General features: G+C 38.2%; 1 protein-coding gene across 2 annotated transcripts in view; it reads right to left on the bottom strand.

Moving 5' to 3' along the window:
• The window catches only part of AGMO (alkylglycerol monooxygenase), a 184,650-nt gene extending 164,407 nt beyond the window's left edge, over positions 1-20,243 (bottom strand). For both annotated transcript variants that reach the window (XM_041418238.1, XM_041418239.1), the window contains exons 1-3: positions 20,065-20,243; positions 13,583-13,713; positions 322-473 (exon numbers count right to left, since the gene is read on the bottom strand). In XM_041418238.1, the coding sequence (XP_041274172.1) occupies positions 322-473; positions 13,583-13,713; positions 20,065-20,193 (412 nt within the window). In that variant the 5' untranslated portion in view covers positions 20,194-20,243. The remainder of the gene's footprint in view (positions 1-321; positions 474-13,582; positions 13,714-20,064) is intronic.
• Between the last annotated feature and the right edge of the window lie 3,083 nt (positions 20,244-23,326).

The following is a 23,326-nucleotide window of genomic DNA, read 5'->3' as shown; positions in this document are numbered from 1 at the left end:
ACAGGTACATAGGGATATTGAACCCAATTTTTTATGTACTCACTGTTTTTTGCCTTACCTTTTTCCATGATACTTCACTTACTCTGTTGATCTGCTTTCAAAATGATACTCCTTCCTTTCACAACATCATGTTTACTGTATAGAGTGTGATGCATTAACTGTTTTCCATGCTAAAAGTTTATCTTCACTAACCCTTGGGAAGAACAGCAGCTATATATGCTTAGAGTAGATCAAGTATAGAAACAAAAATGAATACCTCACTTTATTAACAGATATTAATGTATTTTGTATGTTCAAACAAAAAAACTTGTTAAGTCTTACCATGGCTCATGCGATGAAAGCAGTAGTATGCGAAGTCCACTCCCAGAAGTGTCAAATACCATGTCCATGGCGAGTCCCAGGGCAGTTCAAACAGTCTGTAGTTATTCCATACGTGTATGTAACTAATTAACTCAATACTTCTGAATAAAACACTGAAATAGAGATCCGGAAACTTTTATCAGTAATTCTGTCAGTTTTCATTTCAGAATCTTTTATATATTTACAGTTTACCAGCTGGAAATCTTTTTACAACACATAAAACCACTCTCCAAGTTCTCCAACCTCTGTCAAGCAGACTGCTATTGACTTCAGTGGAACCTTTGCTTAGTGTCTACAAGGTTTCTAAAACCAACTCCCACACCACCTATGCTGTAGAATTAGGTACACATAAAGGCTGAAGCACTCTTGTGTTCTGCAGGCATTATGATGTTCCTGTTTTTCCAGAACTGGAAGAAACACATACCTGCTAATTACTAAGTCAGAAGTGACTGAAGTGTAGCAGCAATTATGCCGAAACACTAACGTAATGCATTAAAATACCTTGACTGCTTCCATTACAAGAAAGAACATGGAAGGGGGCAGGACTTCTGGGAGAAGTGAAATGTTTGATCTGCTTATCATATTGCTTCACTTCAAAAGAGGATAAATGCAGCAGGAGGAGACAAAGACCAGTGCCTTTAAAAAGAAGGGGAAGGGTAATTGGATTCTGAGAAAGGGAAAGAAAAAAATAATGAACTTTCAAAGGCAAGGAAAGCCCCCAGACAGCAACTCTCACTGCTGCTGAGTTCCTGGACTACAGGAAGAGGGTAGCTGTCCCTGGCTTAACACAAGCTCAGCACTGAGACCAGGAGAAGGAGAAAGAAAGTAGCTCTGGAATGAGCAGGCCAAATCTGGTAGTAACTCTCCACAGCTGCTCAGATTAATAGAAATTTGGGTTGCTATGGTTGCACCCTCCTCTCAGCATCCTACTATCTAATTTCACCAACTGGGGCCCTGAGCTACCTCCAAACAAATTACTTTGATTTTGCTGGGTGAGAGTTTGGGTGAATCAGGAAGCATTAAACCCAGATTTGAATGGTGAGAGGCTGTAGGCACTGGGATGGCCCAGGTGACAACTGGCTTAGGTAGCTGCGAAATGGTGCTGCAGATGCAGATGGATACATGTTTAAACTGGCCATTTTGCAGAACAAACCAGTCCACAGCAGGATTTGTAGCAGATTCCTCACACTGTCTCCTATTACTCTCCTTTGTTGTGTTGCTGAAAATGTAGTGGAACAGTGGTGAACTGAATTAAATCAGCCTTTGAAAAGCAGAAAACAGAAAAAAAGAGAAGTAGGGGAAAGATACTAATAACAGAAGAGCCACAAATATCCTTTCCTTTTTATGTATCAACGGGTGACATTCATCTTAGTTTAGGGCCTAAGAGTAAGAAATAAGATAGTAACACACACACACAAAATGTGGTTCTCAGATGTTATACTGCTGCTATTCTGTGAGGGGGAGGTAGAAGAATTATCAGCCACACCTTTGTACAAAGTCGTATAAGACTTTAAAAACCTAGAAAACATATTCAGAGTTGAAGAAAGACTCTGGGATACAAATTCAGGGAGCTTCCAAAGAACACTGCAGATAGCACACCTGTAGACACTACTTCAATATAAGTGGCAACAAACTACCATATGAGTTTCAGCCATGAAAAGCCCTACCCAAAGAGAAGACCAACATCTCTATTTCACCTTAGTCTCATCTATAACTTCAGCTTACACTGAAATCAGCTGAAAGATTCCCTGTGCATCTCCGTCACATCTGCTCATTCTTGCCTCAGTACCACTTCTCACAGATACTTCTTTCAATACCCTCCCTGTTCTGCCTATTCTTTTTTCAGCTAGACTATTTTTATATTCTTGACAGCATGGCCAGAAAAATACTAGAATCTGCAAAGCTAAAAAAGGATATATACTCCTTCCCCTTTAAAGACTTTTTTAACACATCTGGAAAACATCCCTGAAAACAGTCTGGCCATGCCCTGTCCTTTTGGGCAGCTACAGTGAAACAGAAGGGAAGCCCAGCAAACATGGTTGTTTCAGCTTGCAAGCCATCCCCCCGTGCAATAGCTGAACTCTATCTTTTTGCTTTATACCTTTTACTCGGAGCTTTTATACTCCTGGCATTAGCACCTCTTCCCATAAGTGTTTTGAATAAAGCTAGAAGAAAACACCTTGATTTTCTGTGGTGCTAGTTTCACTATTAATTAAGAAAAAAGTCATCTTTTAAAAATCCCAACCTCCCAATAAGAGCCTGCAAGCATAATAGTATCACATCCACCATTTTATCCTGAGAGCTGAAGCACTGCAAGTAGTTGTTGCTCAGAAGAAAAGAACTAATATTTTTTCCACAGCCAGGTGCACATCTTATCTACAACTCACTCCCAGCTTTGCTATAATTATACAAGTTTTTCTCTTGAATAAAACCAAGACACAACAAACCCCATGAAATTTCATTTCATTTTAGCAGCTTGACCGTGAAGAATTTCTCTTGACTAGCAAGGACAGGTGCATCTACCACTTCAAAAACAACTTGGCTATGCCCAGAACGTGGACCATACACACCTGGAACATGTTTAATTTTCATAAGAGCTGTGTTCTATAAATATTTTTAAAGAAGATTATATGTCCAAGCAGATTTTTGCAATTCACCTCATGAGAAATCTGTGAAGTTCAGTATAAATTCTCAATCCATTTCACAACAGGTCAGAAGGGAGCTGATATTATTCAAACACAAAGAAATGGGCATTTCTTAACATCTTTTCAATGACCAGGAAATTTAAAACACCTCTTGCAACACAGAGTATCAGTTATTATTAGGTACTGTTTTCTTACTTTATTCTTCTGCTTTTATTAACATATAATGCCTTTGCAGTACATCCAAAGACATGTGACCTGGAACACTTCCTCCATTTTTGATCAGGTTTCAGTATTTCACCCTTGAGTCCTTTTTTTTTTCCACAGGCTGAGGCCAAGGTGTAAACCTTGAGCTAACCCTGCAACACATTTTTCATATATGCAATTTTCTCTACATTCTTTCCTTCATGCTTGAATCACAACCTACAGCACATAACGTTAGCTGATTACTGTAATTAATTTAGAGTAATCCATCATATTACTAGGCAGTGCTGCAGAAAGAAGAGTTGCTTAACTAAGTATTTTTTTTAAATTTACAGTGTGATAGGAAAGACCAGAGCTTGCATTCAATTACAATTCCTAAAGTTCACTTGGAGTTTTAAAGGTTTATATTCCCCCTTTTTTTCCCCTCAAGGTCCTTTTTCACTTCTTGAAAATACTAGGAGAACTTAAGAAAACTTTTTCCTCATTTAAATGTTGTAACCATAAATGTGATAGAAGTGGATAGGCAAGACTTTTGCCATCTAGTCCAATTCTCTGCATAAAGAGTAATAAATCCTAAAATCGACAGACTGCATAGAAAACCTTATTATATACATTACTGCTGAAAATTTTCTTTTTATGTGCAAAGCACACTTAGGCAACTGTTATGACCTTGAGAGTCCTTGTCTCCTTGTTTCTAAAGATCATACAAACTTTAATTAATGGCAATAATATTTGTTTTTAATAAACCATTTCCCCCTTCACCTTCCACTGAGTCAGATTATCACTTCCTCTAATTAAAAAAGTCCAAGAAGGAAATTCTGGGAGATGAACTCTCCATGTGGAAATGAAGATCTACTTATTCTAGATCCCTATGGGATAATGAAGGAGGGAAAAGGTGAAAGAAATTCAGTTGGAAGAAAAGGCAGCTGCCCATTTCAAAGAATACAAGGTCCTGTTTTGCTTCCTCCAGCCATAGAGCCCGAAACCACATCTTTAGGAAACTTCTTCCTTGGTGCCCAGGACATTCACCGAAAATGAAAACGGTCAGAGACAGGAGCTGTTGTCTCTTTTCCAAGCATGGAGGAAGATCCGTGTACCAAAAGTGAATAGTCCAAGGAAACTGCCTCAGCTCTCACCACTATCGCAGTCACCACCTCACATCACACTGAGAACTGACCTGGTGCCCCTGAGCTAAAAACACAACCTACAGCTGGACCTACAAAAGCTGTGCTCTCAAGGGCTGTAACAGACTTGCATCCTTGGAGGTCAGGCACAGAGGGAAGCATGTTAAGACACCCTGGTCACAAGGTTATATTATCATTAAAAATAGTGAGATCTTACTACTACAGTTTCCCTGGGTTAAATAAATTCTGTTTTCCTAGCCTGATTCAAACTATATAAATGTAAAGTTTCAAAATGCTGAACAAAGGCAGTTTCTCAATAATTCAAAGTTATTCAGACCATTTATGTAACAGCAGGATACATGAATAATTAAATGCTCTGTAAGGTTTTATTTCAGAATGGAAATCATAAGGATTTCCATTTCCAAGGATACTCATAGAGCTTTCTTTTCCAGATGAAACACTGGCTCCAGCCACAACTGAAATAAACATTTTGATAACATGATTTCAGTAAAGAGAAGAAGGGGGAAAGAGGTAGAGGAGCCATGACAAAAGACCCATTTTTAAAACAAAGCAAATCTGCTGCAACTGAAATCCCCTTTTATTTCCTGTACAGGTGCCAGGTCTTGAACAGACACCCAATTTATTACCTTGTCAGCTGACTTATTAGGGTTGACACAAATCGAGCTGAAATATGCCTGACACAATGCAGTCAAGGCTTTTTTCACGCTTTAGCACAAAGCCAAACTTTCCACAAGGTGGAGGGAAAGGGAGAGGGAGCTGTGGGAGTTCTATTCCCTGTTTTCTATCATCAAGATGAATATGATCTCCTCTCCCATTCTTAATATGCAAAACCCAAGGCTAAAGAATAATTCACCCAAATGATACAGCTGGGAAATTATTATCAGGCCCTGGAAAACCCTTGATTACAGGAAATAGCACCTACATTTTGAGAAAATGTTCCCACCAGACACAAAAGCTGAATAAAAGCCTCTCCTCTTCCTCAGTATGGCTTTCTTCTCCAGCATTTTAGCCTAAACAATACAAACCTCCAGTTTTCCTCAAGGACGAAGGAAAATATCAAATTCAAACTGAAGTAAAAGGGAGGTGACTCAGGTATCCCTACTAGTTGTATTTTACCCAGTACTGCACAATATTTGGCCTGACAGAGCTGCCCTTTTATTCATCAAACCTATTCCTATTGCACTTCACTTTTTATCCTCTAATTTATGACACTAATATTAATTTACAGTAGTGGGTGGCATAAAAGGTGAAACAACAGGTGTTGGAAGAAAAATAGCAACAGTGTTACACTTTTTTATAATAAAGTCATAGTCTTGCTACATAATTCAAGTCATTTTTTGCTCATAAATAAGTAAATTTTTAATTGTATCAGTTAAAAATACAACAGAGATATTTTCTTGAGAAGTTCCACTGCCTTCAGGCATATAATCCGCAGTAGTAACTCATTAGGCCCTAAGGTTATGAAAGCTCTTCAAATACTTTTAATTACATGGTATCTTTGAAAGACTAAAAAGCCTAGTTTAAAACCTTCAGTACAACTGAGCTTCTGGCACTGTTCTAGCTTATTCATCTTCTTTTATGAGAATGGAAGCTGGATTTATTTTTTTATACTATTTATAGCTGCCCAGCACTGGGGGCAGTAAATTATATTCCAGTATCTTCAGGACACACCAGACTGGAATATTCTACAATGTCATCTCCTACAAGGCAATGCTCCTGATTTTTCAATATTTGTACAAGTATCACCACATGAGTTTAATACAAATGCTTGAATAGAACCTTTTTCCAAATGAGGGTCTGATTTTGATCTGTCCTACTTTGTTGTTGCACTGAAATGAGCAAATCTGCATTATAGTTTAAGTTGAGTTGGGAACAAGCCTGCAATATTCTCAAAGGTCACACATAAACAAGTAATGAGAAAAGAGTATTCTATTCAATTCTGATTGCTCTAGATTGATTCAGAAAAACCAAAGGAACTAGTAAGAGTTCCTATGGTCTACAAAAATGCAGTGAAATAGCTTCAGTGAAACAGCACAGCATATCAAGTGGTGAAATAAGGAAAAATATTTACATGAGAATTTATGTTGAACTCCTTTGGTCATACTTCTGAATGTTTTAAAAGACAGTTTGTTTTTGTCCATGATACACAGTAGTGAAAGTCTATTCTTTTCAGATCTGTAACACTGGTTTACAGAATCATTAAGAGGCACTTTCCCCCATCTTCCTAACTTTTAAGTGTTGACCCAAGAAACTAGATTGGCCAGCTCTAAAAATCCTACCCCTGTGCTCCATCTAGTGGAGTCCTGATTTAAGATTAATTCATTGTTTAGCAGAGATGTCCTTCAGTCAGAAGGGTACTCTATACACAAGCAATTTCTTCGGGTTTTTTTCAAAATGTGTGAAAATGACACAATGTAGATCAATGAAAATACAAAAGCATGGCATAAAAATCTGCACATTTTACGAATTTGAGAAACTAGTATATTTTGTGAGCTACAGAGACTACTGAGCTTAATACCATATTTTCAATATGGGTAAATTCAGTTCACAGTACCTCCACAGAAGACCACAAATATATTTGAACATGTACCCTGACAGCTTCTCTTTGCTTCTAAAGACAAGGCAGATGTAAAGCTGGGCTCTGACATTAGGAATGGGCAATTACCAAGCCATTTACTGGCCCCACTGTACAGAAAAAGACCATGATACAATACTAAGGATGTATAAAAATATGTATTCTGAGTAAGAGGTTACAACCTAAAAGAGTAATTGGATCCCTAACAGGTTTGTGTGAAATACAGCAATCTGCAGAACATCATAAAACATAGAGACCATCAGTTGCTTCAGTCAATTACTTTGAGAATATCCAAGCTCTTCCAAATCCTTCCTTGTAATGCAAGGTAACTTATATATAATTTCATTAGAAACTCCAGAGATAAAATTCAGGCTCAGATCTTTCCTTAGTCATCACTAAAAAGTAGCACTGTCTCACTGGTATTCCTGTGTTCTGCCAGCAGCTATGCCCACATGTGCTCTCCAGCCAGCCTCAGACAAATGGAACCAGAGTACCAAAATTCTGCAGTTTAAACCTCTGAAGATAAGGCTGCTGATACGCCTGCGAAGGGTGCACGTGGTAAAAAGGGATTAGGGAGGTAGTGATGAGCATGAGAGAGCAGGCAGAAAACACTAGCATCTGTTCCGGGCACAGCTGGATTTGGATTTACTGGAAGACATGGCATGATTTACATCAAAATTATAAATTGTGTTAAAGTGATACAGTAAGAACACAGGATAATCAATCCACACAGGAGTAACTAATTTACTAACTTAGTCCCAACTGGTTCATCAATGCAAACCAGATGAAAAGAAAAACCAAAAAACAACAATCTAATTAGATTAAACAAAAACCCTTCAGGTAAAACAGTCACTGCCATTGAACTGATTTTGAAAATCCCCTCCCAGAATCAGGCTTATGTCCTGAAAATCTTATTAGATGCTGCTGCACAGCACTACTCCCTTATTGAAATTGTTTATCTTACTCTGACTGCTTTACCTACAGAAGATTAGTGAGTTAATTCAAAACCTGTTCCTTTGACAGAGCTGTGAGGGCTGTGACCTTTGGTAAAATGTGGGAACAATCAACAGTGTATATGGGAGAGTGAAGCCAGGAGGGTGCTCTTGTGAAATATGTAACTACCTAGTGCTACTTGCAGAGTGGGAGGAATAGGAAGGTGAGTAGATTCTGTCTTTTCAGGCCTGTTACTTATTAAAAATTGTATTTTTGGACACATCTATTGACAGTGCTTTAAACTGCCATAACTAGCTGATGCAGGGATGATGGTGACTGCAGGTTCTGTAGAAACTGAACCTAAAGCCTGACAGCTCTTGGCTGCCCCTTTTCCATTCCCAGACAATTTGCTTGTCTCTCTGCCTAAAGCAAATACCATTTTGCTCAGAGAGAGAACTAAAATAATTCCACTTGCGATCAGATGAGCACCTGAACCAACACACAAGAGAAACAGAGGACTACGTAAGTGAGTACAAGAAAGACAGAAGTGCAGTAGCCAGAAGTTCAGTTGGTTTAAGGGCATGGCATAGCACAGCAGCTCCACTTCCCATTTAACCAGGTTAAGTGACTACCTTTCCAGTTTGGCCCCATCTGCTCATCACTGCCCTAAGTGTGGTGGTTACCAGCCCTCAGACCTGCCACCATAATTGCATGCATAGCTGCTCCCTGACCTGGCTCTGTCAAAATGAATGCAGCTGAGCTTAAACACCTCTTTTATAGTTCTTGGGGGGCTTTTGTTTCTGCTTTTAGCGAGATCGCTTCGTCAGGACCAGGTTAGGGAGCAATTAAATGTGCAGTTATGTTGGCAGATCTAAGGGGGCAGCTGGACCAGAAGCAGCACATCTGACCATGCTCTAAACAAACATCTGTCCAAAGTCTTAGTCAAACAGATGTGGAGAAAAAAAATGTACCTAGTAAGTCTTGAAGTGAAAATATAATTTACGAGAAACTGCATGTATCAAATTTTCTTCTAAGAAATTCAAGCAGTAATTTATGAGATTATACGTTTCTGTAGTCACACACCATGTATCTAATAGATACATCAGGAAACCAGCACATACTTCAAATGGTTAAATCCATGCAGGCAACTTTCTTCTCTTCTGTCAAGACACTCCTAGCTCCACAAGACTGTGAATAACTTGCATCAACTTGAAGCAAGTGTATTCCAATCAGCTCTGCATTTTGTTACTCTTAAAAACCGAAAATCTTTGGTTTCAAATCACAATTTTATATATGTCATAGAGCAGGTAACTCAGTAACGCTACAAAAGCACTGAGTGTTTTCTTGTCCTGTACCCTGGCTGCTCTTCTCCAATCCCATTTCTTGTTCTAGCACAAGATTACGCACAGACACAGTAAGAACTGATGCAGGTTAATGTGATGGGGAGTTGCTGGACCTGCTTCCCAAGCCACTTTACCACAGGGCAACACAAACGCTGATGCTGGCCAAAGAGGGGTGAAGGTAGAGGGAGGAATGAGCAACCAGAAGTATCAGTCAATCAAAGGTTCTTCATTTGGGAGCATTGCTGGTCTAAAATGTACATGAAACTGCCTCTTCAATCCAGCTTCTAAAAAAAGATTATTTAAATCTGTTTTTGATGTACAAAACTGAATACATTGGTCTACAGCAGAAACAGGATTTGTATTCCTTTGATTTAATTATTGCTGATGTGTAGGTATCTTAACATACTAGCATGAAATAATCAAAAAGCATTTACTCATTCCATTCTCAAGTTCCACAATTCAGATAACTCCAACTTCCCCTGATTCAAAAATCAAGGTAAATAATGTATACAGACTGTAATATTCTCTATAGAAATGGAGAAGTTCATTGCACACTTGACTGACCAAACTGTGTCAGACATTATATACATATACACTCTTACACTGTACGACTGTGTTGCAGAGCAGAACACTAAAAATTGGCAATTGAGCATGACCATAAAGAACAAATACTTTCCCAACTAGTTTGAAAACATACCTACCTCAGTTATCCCCCAAACACTTTTTGACTTGATTTATGTTCTGCTGCTTTAAAAGAAGAAATGGGTCAATATGAAATAATGCACATACTTGTAAAATGGATATTCATTCCCAAAATAAACTTTCTCTTGGGAGAATATTTTTAAAGCAGCATTAGAAGTCTCTTGGCAATGGTTAGCTAGAAAAGTTATTTATTTATTTATTTAGAATAAAAGTTCTCAGAATTTTTTTACTAACATTTAGAATCCTGGGAGTAAACTTAGTAATACAAGTTTCTCCCAAATTAATTTTCATTCCATATAACACTTAGTACTTATACATGCAGAGGAATGCATAGTATGAATTAATGCAGAGAAAATGATATTTAAGAAATGTATGGGCTACTTTACAAGAGATGATATGCACAAACCATTCAACTTACTGCATGCTGTTGAGTTTAATAAGCCTAAAAACAAAAACATTACCTTGTCTGATTAGACTTTTCCTCTTGCACCTACATTTTTAACATTTGGCACACAAGTATCAACAATTTATGATTTGTGCTTTCTCAACAGAAAGTTGAAGTATGAAACACTAAATAAATACTGTTTGCCCTCAAGACATGCAATAGTTCTGTTATACAGACTGCAAAATGGAAAAAATACTTAGAGGCTGACTATGGTTAGTGACTCCTAATTTTTTCCTTAAATGTAAAGACCTCTCTGCAATGACACATTTGAAGCTTCATTTTAACTAATAGATGCCACCATTTTAGACCCAACCACAGATTTTTTTAAGGAAGTGGCAAACCATTGCTGCTAGTTGAGAAAATGAAAATTAGTCCCTGGGAGAGGATACAATCAATGGTGTGTTAATCTAACCTTCAGCTGTTAATGATTTGCACTACTATTTCCCCTGATGCTGTGGGTTCTGCTGAAATATTGTTTTAGCAGTTTCTGTCAACTTTCCCTACCTTTTTTCTTCCTGAAAGGGACAGACTGAAGTGAAAATCTTAGCAACAGATTTTTTCTGTGCTATTTTCCCCCCTTTTTTTTTGTCTGACCCAGTTCTTTCACACCATGGAAGCACAAGACAGAAGGGTAAAGTGTTCTGTTTTTTTCAGTTAGGGCCTTTTTAGCTAGTCTGTTATTCACAGCTCCTCTTACTTATAAAAGACGTGTTACACTAAGCAGTCACCATTAGAATTGCAATATTAACATGAGATTAAATAATTTAGAAAGTCTGTATTTTGCCTGCTTCTTTCACATTCACCCAAAAAGCCAAAAGTGTTACAGGACTCTTCTTTGGAAAGAACTGCTGAGAAAGGTCTGGTATTTCCAGTCATGAGAGCAGTGCAATCAACCTGGAAGAGACTTCTTGTGCTGGTGTAACAATAAATAGGTGTGCCTATCTTGGAGGTTTGCCTGACCCTGCAAACTTTTGAGTCCTTAAGGATCATTTGGTTCACTCAGTTGAAACAATCTTGCAAAAAGAAAACTGCATAGCCCGCAAGCCAAATTCTGCAGCAAAGGACTTAGTGCCAAAATAATAAAAGTACTCAGCACCTTGCAAAGCTGCATTCCACACACACACCACCAGTTTTCTTAGCAAGCATTTCTTCCAGGAATGAGTGTATCTCAATCGTTTCAGTATTCTTAAAATAAAGCCAAAAGGACTTGCAAAACCACTCAAACTTACTTTACGTGCATCTCAGGCCCTTGTTTAACTTAATCAGTTCTGAATACTTGAGACAAATAAAGGTAAATATTCAGCATGGTAAGCCTGTCAAGTTTAATGAATTTGGGTTAAGTTGAAGAAGTCACATTTGATCTATTTTAATGTTAGCTTCATGCAGACTACAATAACCCATTATCAGGGTTGTGTGTTGCTGCACACAAATCTTATTTGTTGATAAATATTTAATTAATTCATAAAACATATTGAAAAGTTTAATGTTGCTCCTTCAAGGTCATGCTCACAATTCATTAGAAATTATTTGAATATCGGTACACTAGCTGTAAAAATAACTTACAAAATTCTCAAGTAATTTAGACACAACTTTGTTTGAAGACATAACTTTATGGTTGAGTATTTCTCATATTGAAATCTCATGCCTCTCATTTTCAGATATTTGAAGAGTTTTGGACTGTGAGCTTAAAAGGTTTCAACAGGAATATTTACTACTGATAATTAACATAATCTATCAGAAATTGTTTTTGTACCAAATGGATCTTGCCAAAGATTGTACGGTTAGAAAGCTTTAAAAAATCAACCAAATGACAAATTATCAATAGACTGCAAAGAGGATGATTTACACATTTCACAAAACGAGTTCTAGTAGCCAGAAGGGATAATTTGTTGTTGTTGTTGCTATGCTCTGTTAATGTATTTGATCAAGAATCTGGATTGAAAAAAAAGATTTTTAGTAAAATTTGCAGTGACATAAACCAGGGACGTCTAGGTAACAAAGACAACTTTTCATGGATTCAGGCTACTTCAGGAGGACCAAATGTATAATCCATGTATTTCTATGTGGCCAAATATAAGAACATATTGCCTATGAATGAGGAATGTAAGCCACAGAATCCAAGAAAGTATTCAGGGATGAAAGACAGCTCAAAGGATCTGGGATATATAAAGGGAGGAACAACAAGTAGAAATAGAGAACAAATGACTTCATTATTTGGCACTGATGTAGTAATTTCTGAAATATGGAGTGCACTTGAGACATCAACACTAAGAAGGCTGAAAAACTGCAGAGGATTCTGAAAAAAAGCTGGGGGAATAACAGAAAGGCTTGCAAATACCACACAGTAAAATAAGCTTTTCTTCTTACAATGAAGAGATTATATACAATTTGATGGTCACCTGCAAATTCATATATGGGGAATAAAAATGTAACCCCATTTGGAAAGAAAAGATGCAATAAAATCTATCATCTGGAAGCTCATGCAAAGGTGTATCTAAAACATGATATTACTTACAAGTAACTAAAACTTCTGGAAAACGCTTAGAGCAATTTACATAAAGAATTTGCTGGATTTTTTTCACTGGGATTCATAGTTAATCCAGGGTGGCTATTTCTTTAAAACACAACTCTACTCACCAAACTAATTCAGGTAAATCTTATGGCCTTTGCATTGGAAAGTGAATTATATGATCATGTTTGCAGCAATTCTCTCGGGAATTAAAATCCATTGAAGTCAAAGGTAAGATTATGACTGCCTTCAAAGCACTCTGGATCACATGCATATTCACAATTCTATTGATCTGGTTATAATGCATCCAGTTTTATTTTTAAAGGCTAACAAAAACAATAGACTTGGTTGGTTTTATTTTGTTATCTTTCCATATTTTAATGAAAAAAAAACCAGATTCTAAAATCTAGTCTAACATAAGATATAGTAAAGTCAGGTGAAGTTCCAGAAACAGCAAAAGGTGACAGCAAGATCCAGTACAGATTAATATAACTGATGATAAATTGGTAATGTGGAGCTGGAGAACACCCTGTAAGAATCATATTTAGCCGTACAGATTAGAAAGATTTTATACACGTCACTAAAATTTAATTGCATAAAGAAAGGTCCAGATGCCTCGTTTAATCATTTTGGATTAGCAATAAGAACTTCAATAATAATTATATTTTCTTCCTTCTTAGTGATTAAAATCCAAACAATCTCAAGGCTGTACTCGTATACTCACTCTGGAAGTCGGGACAGGATACCCAAGGAAAGAGAACTTATCCCATCATTGATCCGACCCGGCAGCTTACGCTTCTGAATCCAGCTGACAGCAAACTCCAGCCCAATAAAAGTAATGAAGAATGGAATACTCTGAAAAAAAAGAAAAAAAAAAAAAAAAAAAAAAAGTCACAACAAAATAAAATAAAATTAGATACACTTTTCCAAACAGTATTTTATGCTGTTGTTGAGATGCTTCTCAGATTGGCTGGCACTAGCTACTCCTGTAATAAAGTTCCACATGGACCTTACAAATCAGAACAACCAAGGCTATTATTTAATCCACAACACCAGCATAAATCTATTGCAGTAACTTCCTCCCACAGTGTTTTCTTTTGTATATTTTGTACATAAACATTATCAGAACAAAATGTAATAGTCTTTCCAAACTAATATTTCTCATATTTAAGTAAATCAGTGAGAGCACCAATATTTGTGGACTCCTTCAACCATAAAGTAGAACTGAATCTGGTTTGGATTTGATGTTGTATGAAGTTTTTCGAGTGTTTCAGCCACTGAATTTGGTATCCAACATTGTTATCCGAAAGATATAGTAAAGTGAGTTTCTTTCTACTTGGCATTTCTATTGCCATGCTTTTCAGTGCAGACAACAACAGCCCTTCTGTATGTGCTTTCATCAGTGAACCAAATACCTATGCAGCCCTTTCCAACTTGGGCCATACACTATGTTCCTTTCTCAGACCAAGTGACAATGATACAATGTTCCCCTCTTTCTTTGCAATTATACTGACTGCAAAATAGTTTTCTGCCTTTCTGCAGAAAAGTGTAATGATGAACAAGACTGAAACATTTCTCATTCACAACATTGCTTTAGTCTGGGATTCAACTCTCACTGTCCATCTTCTATCCCAAGAAAAGCTGAAAATGCACAGCAACAGCACCCATTAGTGAAAGGTGTAACTCGTGAGGACTGCCAGACCTGTTCTCAATTTTTTATCATCTCAGGCAACAAGAAAAAGGCTTGAGTAACAGTAAGTCAGAGAGCATATTTTTCTTTTTTATTAACACTGGAGTCCTAACAGTCCCTGCACTTCACACATGGAAGGAATTAGGCAATGGCAGTCTTTTAGCCATCACCACCAAAATCTAGAAGGCCTGTGGCAAAGAAAATGGGAAGGCATTATAAGACCTCTGTGCAAGCGAATGTTCCTTCACCAGCATCATTTGCCCTGAAGAAAACTTTTAGGTGACCTTTGAGACATTTAGACAACTGCTTTTTGGTTATATTAAGGCATAAAATTCCCATAATGTTTTGCAGGGCAAGAGAAATGCAAGCCCAGTTTTGCACCACTCTGGGAGGCACCACACTGCAATACTTGCCCTTCACGTTTTCTGCTGCTTCTGCTCCCTTCAAATGGTCTGCAAACACCTACAGCTTCACCTCGTGGAGCCCTCCAAACTGCACTGCTGTAGAAGAGAGGCTGCTCCTGCCCATACAACATTTTAATAGAAGCATGTTGTCTCTGCAAATATCACTGCATTTTGGAGGGTGCTCATTTTTGTTGCCAAGTGAGATATGATCTGGGAATTCCTACTAGGCTGGGACACTAAAGAGACTAAGATGGATACAGACCAGATTGCTCAGTCCAAGAAGAATTGGATGATTCAAACCATGCAAACAGCAAGAGATTTATAGTGTCTAGAAAATGTGAAAGTTCATAAACTTCAGCAGCACAGGGTTAGGTTACAATAACAGATGAACAGAGATTAATATCAACATGACACTTTTTAATTTAGGTGCCCAGCTTACTCTGTAACAGCCCTTTAGACATCTAAAAGCCTGTTTCCACTAGCCACCAACTGATGATATAAAAATCTAGAAAGAAAGAGAAGACCTGTAAAGGTCATAAAGCCTAAACAGCACCCAAGAAAACTAATGTGGCAAATCTTTCAATATTTAGAATAAGAAATAATATAATAAAAAAATATATTATAAAAGAGTAAGGAAACCCTGAAACCTTCCATTTGAAATCAATGAAACATTCTAGAAAAATATAAATAGTCCTTGTTTTGCTCCCTATATCTGCTTCATTTTAATGTACTATTCCTAATTGATATAATCAAGTAACAGATTCCTAACTTAGCAAACAAAGGCTGATGATCAGAAATGTACACTCCCAGCAGAGAAAAAAAGAGGTTTAATACAAAAAACTACAAAACACTTAATGACAATTAAGAGGCAGTTCTAGCACAGGCTACAAGGAGTGGTATGGAACAGCAGAAGCTGCAGAGCAAATTGAATGGGCTCAGAACAGAGAAATTGAGGTGTTTTATTCATGAAATAAAAACAGTTAATAGGAAATGTACAATGTCTGTATTCCATGTGATGATTCATTTTACCTAGCAACCTCTGAAACAGTTGAAATACTTGACTTTATATTAATGTACACTGTTACAACTTCTTATTGACTTCATTAAATATTTTCCTCCCACTGTGAAGCTGTGAAACAGCCAAGCAGTTGGCGCCACTTTTTGACTCACAAATGGGGAGTGTCATAGCAAGGAAGATAAAGAAATATTCAGACATCCTTAACCTCCTGCTCATCAGGGAGATTATAAAAGTAAAGATTTATGGCATACCCCTTACTAGCTAAGAAATTACTACATCTCTCTCAGACCAACATCAAGCTTGGTCCAAAGCAGATCAATGGGATCAACTGCATTTAGGCTAGGATGGATTATTTATGTTACTATGACAGCTATTGTCATGGAGGATGAAAAGGCATTCCCTGACCCAAACTGCCCACAGTGTAAGGATGAGATGTAATGCAACAGAAGAAGAATGCAAATAGTTCAGGAAAAAAGGAGACAGTAAGATAGAAAATAGTCCCACTAGCCTAACCACTCATTTTTCTTCTTCCTGGTTTGGTTTTGGTTTTTTGGTGGGTTTTTTTGTTTGTTTAAGTTAAAAGGACAAGGAAGATATTTAAGGAACCCATTGAGGATGGTTATCCCTATAACTGTTTTCAAGGGTTGTCTCTACAAACAAAATGGCAAAAAGTTAAGAAATAGCCACTGTTGACATCACAATTCAGAGACATATGACAGATCCTTTTTATATCTTCTGGTCCATAAATGTTTTATTCTCTCTCTATTTCCAGTTTTTTTCCCTTCACTCAAGAGCAGAAATACTCAACGGAGATTTGCATTAGCTTGTGGTTTAGCTGAATAACTGATCCATAACATGAAAGCCTTATTCTGAGTACTGTGTAAGAGGGTTCCATTTCAAGTAACCAACTCTAGAGAATGCAAAGGACCATTTAAAATCAGTTTCCACTTTATACTGTTGCAAAGAATAATATTCTACGTTGAAATTCAGCGTATACTCATAGTTTTACTGCAATTCTTGAAACAGTTTTTGTTTTCTTAAAGTCCCAGATCCTTATAACATAAGAATCCCAACTTTCAAGTAAAACTAAATATGAAAGTTCTGTGCCACATTATTTAGAAGCAAACCCAAAAATGTAAATTGAGTTTAGATGTGAACTTATTCTTTAGGTTGTCAAGAGAGTAAATTGAATAGGAAAACAGTGATTATTAAAGCTTTCATTTTGGAATGCTCAGCAGAAGGACTGTCTCTTCAGAAGTCTGACTCATGGATGTCTTTACAGAGCACAAGTGATAATTTCAGACTATAGCAAGCTACAAAGTAAATTTATGGTTCATGAAACTATGTTTGGCAAACAAAAAGAATCAGTCCACCTGCCCATCTGTGAACCACATTATAACACATCTGTAGATTGCGAGAGAATTAAAAAAAAGAAAAAACCAACCAACAGAGCATGCAGAGCCTAGTCTTACATCCATAGAAAAGAGAATGCTCTTAAAATGAATGGGCATCAGTACGTCCTGTCCTGGAGAAAGAAAATGTACATACTTCCCAGAAATACAGAAAAAATTAAGGTGTTTGAACTCTACATGACAAAAAGGCTTATAAAAATTAATTATATTATGATTATCAAAGACTCACACCCCTTTTCCCAGAATTCTGGAGATTTGTTGAAAGGGTGACTTTTCCCTGGGCGCTGCTGCAGGGCTTTGCTGCTTGTCACTGGTAGCAGCTGCTCAGTTTATATTTTAAACAGGACTTGAGGCCTCTACATACAGCTCTGCCAACATACAGAGCAACAGTGCAAGGACCATTGCTGCTGAAAACAGAAGCAATGTAACCAGAGACAGAAAGTACACTGCACAAGTTAAGCTAACTATTCTGTTCTCAGAACCAGAGCTGCTTCACCCTCTGCTGCCATTTCCTACCCAGATGTAACAGCACAGGTAACTCTAGCTCAAAGGTGCCACTCCTCTGAAGTGCCTGTGTTTTGTAAGCCAACCAGCTCAATGTCGCAGATTGCTAAGCCCATCTGATACTCAAGAGATCACAGATCTGAGATGCAAATTCCACTACAGTGTCTCAGAAAAAAAAAAAAAAAAAAAAAAAAATCCCACACCATTTAGGAGATACTAATGTAATCAGTAGTTTGTTTCACACATACATCAACATTATTGTCTTTTAGAGTGAATTATTTGAGCTGAGGCCCTCATTTGTTACCATTCTACACTAGAAATTTTTTTTGTTCTGTGTTGAATTGAGTTCAGATACCCACTTCTGTGTCTGTACCAATTAAAGGAGATAGCGCCCCCAAGACCTCCTTGAAAGGCTCATCAGTGCACTATTAAATCCATTGCTGATGAATCCAATGGATATACTGCTCATGTAATTGCTCCCTAAACAGTCCAGAATAGCAGCTGGAGAGGGACTAGATAGCTGCCATCTGCCCATAAACAAGGCCAGAAGAGGATGGATGAACTCTGCCTAAGCTCAGGCCAAAGCCAAAGACTTAATACAGTTATGCCGCTAAAATACTTTCATATGCCCACTGAGACAAGCATCAAAAGATCTGTTCTAGCAAAAAATGCACTGTCAAAAGGAAAATCCAGCACAGCTAACCTAAGATAGGAATTTAAGCAAAGTATAACAGTAATGGGAAACTTTTTTAATGCTGGGGGTTTTTTTGTGAGGAATATTTCTTTACAAGCTTATCACAACACTGATCTACAACAGCAGAAGCCTACAGGTGCTTTCATAATTCAAAGTATTAAGAATCCTTTCACAGACTTACAACTACCTAGTAAAAGAAATTCCATGTTTGGCTAATGTCTGACCTGAATATTGCACATGGGAGAAGAAAGCCCGAGGATGTTAAGGTATGTTGCAGACAAGAAAGTGAATGATATCCCTTTGGAAATGTGGGAATAGTAAAAGGGACTGAAATAGTAGAGAGAGCTGGAAGGACAGATCAGCTGACTAGGCAAAACCATCGATCTTCCTTAATCAGGACGCTATAGCTTAGTTGCAAAACACCTCTGAGGACAGCCGTCCATTGACCAGACACTGCACACACAGGCTGGGCTTGCAGCAGCTTTCTGCTTACCTTACACAAAAGGGTTTACCTTTACAGATAACATCCCTCAGTGAGGGACTGCTGCATACTACAATTCCCAGAAAGCTGCTGACGGTGCTGCACTGCTCTGCACAGCCCATGACACCCCCAGAGCAGCTGCTGCACAGCAGTCCAAGGTATACCTGGCAGAGGAGATAGTCCGAACTATCAAAACCCATGTAAAAAGTGCAGCTCTTTACTGGAATTGGGCTGAATTTACTTTGACAAGGGCAAAATAGTGTTTGTGTGCTGTCTCTGTGAACAGCTGACATGGATCTGGGTTCAGAAGGAGCTGACAATCAAGATAAGTGCAATAGGTAGGACAGAAGGGAGCAAAGGTATCTTCTTGGAAGTGAATAAGCTGGCAGGGCGGGACGGGAGGGAAGGATATGCTGCTGCCTGCTGACAAGGGAGTTCTCACTCACGACCTCTGTACTCTTGCTTTGGATATTTAGGACACAGCACTGTCCCAACACAAATATTTGTTCTAAATTCTCTTAAACAATCTTTTTATTTTTATTTTAATTTGAAACCTTTTATTTTTCTGTCTTTGACTGAGCTTGACTTAAGGGCACAGAGAGACCTGACGTTTTGCTTGCTTTAAGAACTATAACAGCCAAACACAGTATCATATTTTCTTGTTTCCTCAGTTCAGTTTGCTGTCACTGTTCATCTTATCCGTGCTGCTGGATATAATGTTAGCACCAAGCCTCAGATATCTGGGTGCTTCTCGGAAAACTCCCGCTCTTGGTACCAGGAGAAATCATCATTTAAATATGAATGAATACGAAAATAGAGGGTACAGTTACACTGGCAGCTTACAGGCAGAAAGCCCATGAGAGAAAGACGGGTTTATCCTAATTTAGGTGCCCTTTCGCGGACATGGTTTCAGTGAGGCGCCCGTGGCTTTTGAAAACAGGCGCAGGTGGGCGAAGGGAAGGGCGAGGGATGCAGCCAGGATGGGAAAGGAGGGGACTCTCACCTTCTCTACGTAGTCGGGCACCTCCTCCACCGTGCGGAAGGAGCTCTCTCCGGGCGCCAGCGCGTAGAAGAGGGCGCGGAGCTGCTGGCCCGGCGCGGTGTCCCGCGGGCCGCCCGCCTCAGCGCCCATGGCCAGGCCGCGCCGCGCCGCGCCCGCTCCGCTCCCCGGGACGGCGCGCACCGCCCGCCCCCCGCGCCGCCCCGCCGCGGCCTCGCCTCGTTACCCCGCGGGCCCGAGGGCTGAAGGGCTTCCTTGGAGAAAGCTTCCAATTTCTGGTTCCCCGGCATCGTGCTGGTTTGGAGGTTTGCTCGGGTTTGGAGGCTCTTTTTTTTGTATGTGTCATCTCTGCCTGGCCCGCTTCTGGAAGCTGGGAGAAACCTCTGGCACACCACAACTCCCTTCTCACCCTCAAAACTCCCAGAACCTCTAAAATCCGCAGAGCTCAAGTCATCTTTTCTCAATTTTAGACAGATTTCCACTCAAAAATAGAAATTATTGCTGAGGTTTGGAGTTCCATAAAAAGAAAATGTTGCAGGTTTTGAGAAACAAGCCAAGGTGTGCTCTTTGACTCCTGTCCAGCTCTATGGGCTAGTCCAGCATTCTTCCCATTAAAAGCTTTTAATTTTTTAATAGGGCTTATCATGGCTCCATCTTATATAGTTTCAATTAACATCACTGCATTGAAGGTAGCCTCTGGAAGCCATCTATTATGCTTACATTTATGAAGGAATGAAAACTAAGGAAATAAAAGAGATATATGCTAGATCCTTGTAGAAAATTACTTTTAGAAATGCGAGGACAGGCTTTGTCTTGATATTTGGTGTTAGCACAAATAATAAGATTTCTGATAAAATAGGTTAGGAAAAAAAAATTACACAATGTCTCAACGATCCCTTCATCTTAAATGTACAGTTCCACTAACAGTCTTTGCACAAGAAATGGACTGTAAATCCTGCTATAAAAGATTTTACTACAATGTAAATTCTGACAGTCATTAAAAAAATAATTTTACTTTGCATGAGCCTTCAGTTTTGGAAAGGAGCTATGCTGGGTAATTTCAGCTGAAGTTTTTGTTTAGGAAAAGTGCAATGCAAAGAAATTGACATTAAAAAAACTGAAGTATTACACATTTGTGATGTTTGTATTAAATAAGTTTCCATTTAAGCAACAACATGAAAGGTCGACTTAAACAATATTTTGCAGTTTGAATAGTGTTGCACTACTGTAGAGAATGGTTGTCAGGAAATTACTGGAAATACCAATAAATATTCTACTTTTAGCTGAACAAAGCAGAAGTATTGTAAAAGTGCATTGATGATGAAATAGAGTTGGACACTCTCTTAAAATGTATAGTTTATACTAATACTATAAGTAAAAAAAAATATTTAATTTATTTAAGTGCTTTTAAATTGTATCCTAGTGTTCTCAATTTCATTGCAGTTTATGATAATCTGAAATCCTTATAAAACTCTAGTTGTTAAATTCTAAAATCTGAGTTAATCTAAATAAAAATTCAAAATTTACTCAAAATCACACAAATCAACAGCATTCTGACTAGATCTTCATCGCAGACAATGACAAAACATTTGCATTTTCATTTAGATTAGCCTCAGTATTTCTATGACATTGCTCTCATGTTCAAGCTCCTTTAACTCAGCCTCACCTCAGCCACACCATCTCACCCAGACCCTTTCCTTGGTCTTGTGCTGGTGTTCATCTTGCTCCATCATCAGCTTTCAGAGTTAAAATGGCCTACAATTAATTCCACAAAAATTGTATCAGTGAACTGGGGACCATTCTGGGGTGAGAATGATTAGCAGGGCAAGGTAGCCAGCCCATGGCCACACAAGGTGAGATACATTTTAAGTACCATGGAACCACTACATCATATCACACCATTCTGGGAAAAAAGACACTTCATGAAATTTTTAGGACTTTCTACTTTCTTAAAGATTATTTTGGACCTCCATGCCATTGTAAATTGTCACCCCAGTATGAGTACTAAAGCTCTTGCTTTCAAACAGGAAGGACTGGGCTTGTTCAAGCTTCACAGGGGAAAATAATGGGTTGTGTTTTCCAGCTTCATGTCCAAGAAGAAACAGGAGATAGGACTACAATACCTGCATTTCTAGTGAAGGAAACAGTTTGAAATCTTATCTGGAGCATTTATGAGTGTTTCACAAGCTTCAGTGGTCTGGCTCTGCCAATGTAGCTGCTGTTGTCTACTTGTGCCTTGAAACTTAGCATGCAGTTTTCAGTGCTCCTTCTTTCTGATGGTAAGAAAGTAATGGAAAATAAAGGAATGCTGCTTCATTAGAGTACTAAGCCTCTCCCACACCATGCTCCCTCCATTCAGTCACCTTGCAGAATTTTGTGAGAGTTGATTTCTTTTTTATTACTTTATTTTCTGCGAAGACTTGAATGATCTACTTCTTTCCTTTTTACAATAAAATCAACAAACAGAAAAGTTAATATTTCCCATCCTACACTGCCATCAAAAATGCAGGATGATGTTCTGTATGGAGACTGGGATCCTGCTGTTGACTAGTAGATAGTTCCAGTAACTAAGGCAACAAAAGCCTCTGTTCTGCTTAGAGGAAATTGGGGAGCTGGCCTAACATGATCTGTAGGTGGATCATATTTTGTTTTCTCTAAAGAACTTCATCCCACCCACTTCTTGAACAGAGAACGCCCAGAGTCTTCCTGTTTAGGTCTCTCTAAGCAGTAACACAGCACTAAATAATAAAGTCATAAAGGGAGTTAGGGCAGGTTGAAATTGGGATGGGCCATGTAGTCTGCCTTGGCAGTCATTCACAGTAAACTAAATAATATCCAGAACCTAGCTGGGCTTAGTATGCTCTGTTTATGTATTAGTATCTGTGAATAGAAGAACTTTAAAGGAGTACACTTCAAAAGAGTACACAAGTAGATGTCAGAATTTTTTGTATCACCACTGCAAGTATACAGCACCTACATTCATGCTTTGCAGTAGATGTCATCACAGGAGCACTAAATGTATCCATGTTATTATAAAGCTGGTATTATAAAATATTTTCAGTGCTGCCTTTCCATTGATAAACCCTACATCACATTTTAAAAACCCTATAATTAAAAAAAAGTCAAATGTTCATTTGTTTCTATTATAATCTATATATATATATATTAATACACAAGTCTTAATAAGAGCTAATGACTCCAGAGACCCGAAGATAGGGGTGTTCTTGGATATTAATCAATGTTATGCCATGCACTTGGCAATTTA

This window comes from Onychostruthus taczanowskii, unplaced genomic scaffold, assembly GCF_017590055.1.
Source record: "Onychostruthus taczanowskii isolate IOZ18803 unplaced genomic scaffold, ASM1759005v1 scaffold59, whole genome shotgun sequence".
NCBI classification, from domain to species: Eukaryota; Metazoa; Chordata; class Aves; order Passeriformes; family Passeridae; genus Onychostruthus; species Onychostruthus taczanowskii.
This window is presented reverse-complemented; position numbering and strand designations above follow the sequence as displayed.